Here is a 6,654-nt window from a genome sequence, read left to right as displayed (position 1 = left end):
AGGAAGCAGGTAGCAGCTTTAATGTTAACTATGTGTTTACCCAGGGTGTCAACACTAGTGCAAGCTGCCCTATCAGCAACTGATCAACATGTTTGTTGGGGAGCGCCTCTGATAAGACAGATCATTGTGAATTTCTGACAATGGGTTGAATGCCGGCCCTTAGAGAGACAATAGTCTGCAACAACAGTGCACGATACAGAAGATGTAACATGAGCCGTGACCCTGCCAGGAGTCAGGGAGCCTTTGCTGAATCTTCCTGAAATACTAGTTCCCCAACCAGCTCATTGCAATGACACCGGCTGTCTTTGACTTATGCCCTCTGCTGTGCTCTTCCCAGGCAGCCTGATTATGTAAGCTGTTATCCAATCGAAGCCTGTCTGGATCGCGCAGTCCTCTGTGTGCCTGTTTGTTTGCATAGAATATAGCTGAGAGCTGTACAAAAAAAAAACCCTGGAAATTTGAAAGAGCTTTATGTAACTAAAAGCCACACAGTTTGCCATCACAATACCTGCATGAGCTGACTGCAAAATCACGTGGCACTGTTTGTAAGGTGAGAGACAATTCAACAGTATAATGATGTGGGTGGTATTGTCCCAGCTTTATTCATAAAACTTCCCTTGGCTCGGTTTGTCACGAAAGCTTGAAAAAGTGTGTCCTGTACTGGCAGAGATGATCGAACTGGGAGGAAAGCCAGTTAGTGGGCAGGGAGTGAATGGCAGGTTCCTACTCAGAGTACAGTATGTAGACCTTTTAGAGGAACAAGAGGGAATGTTCTGCCACACTTGAAATGTTACTTGAATGTCTTCTTACAAGTAGGTATGAACCGTGATTCTTTCAAGGCTTGGAAAGACAAAAGGTGAGAGCTTAAGGTCACATATTGCTCTTTTGGAGTAGATCAGTAGGACAACATAGAGTCCTTATGTTGTTATGGAGCTTAGGTTCAGTGAGGAAGACTATCTTATGCATGCTCAGGTCTGTGATTTCATTCCTCAAACCCCTTGTCCATGCTCACTCATAATATCCTTGCTATGATTCTCCTGGGCTTCAATGAAAACATCAGCTGGTCACATCCAACCAATAGCAGGGTGCTTGGTGCTTTCATGGTGCCGTTTCTTGTCAGATTCATCAGCACATCATTTCATCAACTACGTCAGCTTTATCAGTCTAGGCAGAAATCATCAGCTACCACCACCACCAGCATCTGGACTCCACGGGGGGGATTTATCTCACTGCTACTCAGGACTGATGCCCCTTGATTCAAAATCTCCCTGCAGAGTGTAAGACTTTCGATAACACTTAATCATGAACATCATCTGCATAATAAACAATTCTTTTTGCTTCATTCACTTGTCTCTCCTGATAAAACTTTATTTACAGCTGAGCAGCAGTGTCATTTCAATGTATTCCCACATTTGACCAAATAGTTTTTGGTACTTCAGGTTTCCATTTGCATCATATCATGATATCTGTGAATATGTATATTTATTGAGAGTGGTGGTGGAGTTACAGGCCCTTAAAATTGATTAGAACATTAATAATGTTTGAAAGTGATTAACGTATCATCATTCATCATTAATAGATATTAAAATAATGCTTTATTTACATTGTAGTCATTGAACAATCAGTTTGTTTTTCTTGTGTTTGGCAAGAATCAACCATCTAAAGCCTCTGTATTGCCCCCTCGATTTACATGAAATGGTTCAGTCCTGCATTCAGACCAGGTGTGGCGCATGCTAGCAAGTGAGCATTAGCAAACATGTTTCAGCAGCTTCATAAAATATAAGCAGGGTTCCAAAAACAAAGAAAATAAAGACAAGAGAAAGAACTGAGAGGACATTTTTCATAAAAATATGGGTTTAATCCATCAGTGGTGGAAATGGTTAAACTTAGTCTACAGTGAAACAGGCTAAAGTTACTTTTGCTCCTCCAACATTAATTACTGCTAACATATTCACAGAAAACACTGAGTGTTTGTATTTCACTCCTCTTTCAGCTGATATTTAATTAATGCAGGGGAACTTTTAGCAAGTTCATCATACTAACTTCCTGCTCCTGGTGCCCAACAGATATGTATTGAGGCTCAGCAGGGCCCCTGTCCCTCCATGATAATGAAGCAGCCCTACTGCAACCTGAAGAAGCAGGTGAGCAGCATTGTGTTAAATGACATGTCACTTAACATAACTGAAGGAGGTCTGTGTGAATATATTTTGTCAGTATTATGAAAAAAAGATGATAAGTAGTGGTAGTTTAAGTAGTATACTTAGTCCCAAAATGTACTGCTGATGTTATTATTTAGTTGGTTATGTCATCCTATAGCTAACAACGTTCATTTATTTTAATTGAAAAGGTTAATTTAAGTTATATTTATTTTATGCTTTTCATTAATCTTAAGAGAATTTTCCATTTAAAAATGTTCCATTAAAATTACATTTAGCCTCTAAAAGACAGTCTAAAGCACAGTACTCGTAGAGCAGGGATGTCAAACATACGGCCCGTGGGCCAGAACCGGCCTGCCAACGGGCCCAACCCGGCCCACTGGATTACTTTGCAGCAAATGAAAATTGCAGGAAAGTAATTCCAATTTTTCTGCCCCTTCAGAGATTTTTTTCCACCCTGACCCGAATGCAATTATAAAAGAAAATACAACAATACAATACATACGTACATATTGTGGTCATATTTAAACCATTCATATATTGAACATTGTACAAAATGTTGTCAATGAGCAGCTTCTGTGAAAAATAATCAGAAAAAATCTGAGACATAATATTGTTGACATTGCACTCATTTTTTATAGTAAAGTCATAATATATGTTATATTATTTATTATTTGTAGGTTATTATGCAGTTGTTTTACTGGCCCACTTGAGATCAAATTGGGCTGTATGTGGCCCCTGAAGTAAAATGAGTTTGACACCCCTGTTGTAGAGGGTGTCAGCTTGCATCAAATAGTAAATTCCACTGTATGCAGAATGTTGCATACATGTCTACACAGTGTTATAGTTTCACAGCTCAATGTCAGAAAATATTGTACAGTTAGTATTTGACTACAAGAATATTTTAAAGCTTTGAATGGGTCGGTTGGGTTCTGCAGGTGTGGTTACAGCAGTTGCATATAGTTGGTGTGGCTCTATCTTTTCATTGGCCCTGGATGCAGGCATTGTTTGGTTGTCTTGACTGTTGCATGACTCATGTTGCAATTAATGAATGCAAAGGAAGTATGTATAATGTGAGTTGGGGTTAGTAAGTAGCACAAGGTGTGTGTTTGATCAGTTTAATCATCTCTAGTCACTGGGCCTAGCTGGGTTCCTCACTTCAAAATGCAGGTAAAATTCCCGAGTGCTTAAAATGGTTTCTGGCTACTGGAAAGGCTCCTGTGTATAAAGCCAGAACAGCGTCAGTTAAATGTTGGCATTGAAAATAAAACTGGGCATTGGAAACCAAACCTGAACTAAAAAAGGAAAAACTGGCATTGAAACACTTGTTCTAGAAAAAGTTGTTTTGGCACTGAAAAAAAGTGAAATACAGGCATTAAAAAATTACAATCTTATTATCTTATTTTATTTTGATAATTTTTTCATTATGGTTGTTTTTTTCAGTGTCCCTGGTTTTCACTTTCAACTTGTCAGTGTTTTGGCGTAGAGAAGAGGGATTTGAGGGAGAGACTACATCCAAAATATGCCTTGCAGTCTGACAAAGTTACTCGAGGGCGATGGCGGAGACTGTGAGCCAGTCTGTTGTTATTTTCGCTCTAGGACTGTTAATATGTCACTTTATTAAGTTTTAATGTTTTTCCTTGGGAGAAAGTAACCATTTAGATTCCCAGTATGTGGTCTCATCCACTCATGCAAATAACGCCTGTTTGTAAATCTGCTGCAACATTTTCGGAGGCACAACTGACACTTTTCATGCGCTCTCATGCCACACATCCATTTTCTCACGCAAAACAAATTCATAACTGATAATGTCACAGTACCAAAAGCACACAGACAGACAAGACAGAGCAGCACAGCGATATAGACAAATCAGTTATGAGTGTGAGTTGCTATGGTTACGGGGATGCTGTCTGTCTTTGAAACTTCTTTGTGATTCCCACTCACTTCGTTTGTGGTGCTATTGAGAATAGCTAGAACCTGTATGTAAAATTAAAGTGGGATTGGAATGAGATAGGTGTTGTGGGGCAATGATTGTGCTCTGTTACAATTGTTAGACTTTGAAGCTGGCCTTGAGAATAGCAACCCTCAGGTTTATTATTGTTAATCAGGTTTAGTTATCCAAATCATACTGTGATGTGTTGTAAGGGTATTTCATTTATATAAACTGTTTGTCCTTGAAGTTAGACTAGTAGCCTTCAACCTACTATTATTTTCAGGCTTCACCATGTTTTTATGAATATAATTTTAAATATGAACTAGCCATTCTTCTGATAATCATTTCCTGTCCTGATCCACCCAATTACATACTGTTATACATACTTGATGCATTCTTGGTTTTCATAGCACCCTTAATCTAAGTAATCTAGGCTAGTAGAGGTGGCTGTTTCTTGACTTAATCCAAGAGGTTAGGTGATATGTAATGTAGAAAATTTGTTTTAAATTATAATCCACCCCCAAACACCACCACCACCACCACCAAGGCACCATCCCTCAATACCTTGCAGACATCTAAAGTGCCCTGTCATTGTCTGACAGTTTTTGTAATTTCTAAAAATCAAGAATCCGAAGAGCATGCTCGCTTCATAGAGTGAATTGCCAGGTGTTCAGGAGTGAGAAAGGAAGCAGAATTTAAACATCTCTGTCAAGCCATTTTTATTCTTCACGCAATTACTTCTGTCACGTTTTGTGACAAGTGCAACACCGTGAATGCCTTTGATGAAAGAGGTTCGGAAGGTGTGCTCCATTACCCCGTTTGTACGATTCTTCATCTTTCACGCCTCTCCAAGACAGTCGGTTTGTTACCTCATTTTTAAATGTGACCATTTATAACACAAACAGACACACCTTGTGCAAACTAACATTCCTACCATACCCTGGTCTTTAATTGAGACCCTCGTTTCTAGAGTCCGAAATAAAGGTAAAGTTCCTGGATGGTTACCAGGTTCCTGAAAAAGTTTAATGGGACATTAATGATTGCAGTGGGTATGTTACAGTTGAGAAGGTGGTAGGAAGTGATTTTTCTTACAACAGAACCATTCCCTGCTTCTAACCTTTGCACTCCTAATCAGTCATTCATGGTGTGCACCGACAGGAATGAGAATCCACTGCTACCCTTCTAGTTGCTATTGGCAATGTAAAACAGGACAATCTTACACATTGTGGTATTGATTCAACTGGAATATAGAGAGAATAAGCTCTGACAGTGTGATGATTGTGGTGTGTCTGTATTCATTTAGTCATGAGGTGAGAAAAGGAAGAGCTGATTCTGTAATCAGAGTCACACGGTGCCAGATCAATACGATCCAAGACACATGTTGCTGCGGAATATCGCTCTGCTGACTCGAGGGTCACTTGCAGAGAGTCACGCTTTATAATCAAGCGCTCAAATAACATGAGATGTTTTTACTCCTCTGTGAAATCAGAAATCAATCATTTTTAGCGTTGGCTGTATCCTGTGTGAAATGGACATAAAATAAGGATGAGCAGCTGCTGCCATGAAAAGGTATCAGTCAAGTGGAGCAGAGGAGCTAAAAAGAAAAGGACGTTAGAATGAGGACAGTGGATCTTTGCAGCCTTTCTCTCCGGTCTCTGTCAGTTCAGTCAGCTGTGATTTCCATATCAATATTTGAGTGACACTGAATAATTTAGAGGCGTGCAGTGACACAACGGGATGCAAGGCTGAGTGGCGCCCTGCCACCGCTCTTATTGTTTGTGTGTGTAAGTGTGTGCGTGTGTGTATTATGCGCATTTTCCAGGTTGCATTCAGAATATATATTTGGAAGTCGGCTGACAGAGATTGAAAAAGCAATCATGTACGTGCACGTCAACATTGGGGAATAGGCTCTCAAATGGCCTGCCAAAGAGCCATTTGGCTCCATAAGAGCAGGTCTGACTAATACAAGTTCGGCTCAAGGAACATTCAGAGGTAATATTTATAAAGCAAACATTCACAGTGTGACTGATGACATCTGAACACAACTTATTCTCAATAGTGTAGAATATTCACAGGGAAGAGAAATGAAAACATGACAGAAAAGTAGCATCCGTTTCCCTGTTGGTCAAAACAACTTACATTCTTATCTAACAAAAGTGCATTATAAAATACTATAGCTGCAATTTCAACCTGATGCTCCTGTCCTGTGTAACATTGTTTTTGTGCATGCCACTAAAGTTAGATTTACTCACATTTAAAGTGGCTATAATTGATATGTTTTATAGTAACAATGTATCAAATTACTGTGTATTGTCGGAAGCATCGCTCATAGTGATGAACCTACAGAAAATTATCAGTTCTTATAGAAAAGCTGTAAAAAGCTACTGTACACTACCTGTTTAGCACTAAACAGCAAACAGACACAGTTAGCTGTACACTAGCTGGTGAACATAGTGGAGCATTTAGCAATTATAGAGCCAAATATTTCCCTCAGGAGTTAGAGGAGACCAAAAACATAAAAACTATCGGAGAGTGAATGGACTTACAATGCTCACTACTTGTTTC

The 6,654-nt window shown here is 39.4% G+C and overlaps 1 protein-coding gene across 1 annotated transcript in view; it reads left to right on the top strand.

Moving 5' to 3' along the window:
• Nucleotides 1-438: 438 nt before the first annotated feature.
• Nucleotides 439-6,654, top strand: part of ctps1a (CTP synthase 1a) — a 90,036-nt gene continuing 83,820 nt past the window's right edge. The window contains exons 1-2 of the mRNA XM_053334997.1: nt 439-550; nt 2,067-2,141. Of these exons, the coding sequence (XP_053190972.1) occupies nt 2,103-2,141 (39 nt within the window). The 5' untranslated portion in view covers nt 439-550; nt 2,067-2,102. The remainder of the gene's footprint in view (nt 551-2,066; nt 2,142-6,654) is intronic.

Source organism: Scomber japonicus, chromosome 15 (assembly GCF_027409825.1).
Source record: "Scomber japonicus isolate fScoJap1 chromosome 15, fScoJap1.pri, whole genome shotgun sequence".
NCBI lineage: Eukaryota > Metazoa > Chordata > Actinopteri > Scombriformes > Scombridae > Scomber > Scomber japonicus.
This window is presented reverse-complemented; position numbering and strand designations above follow the sequence as displayed.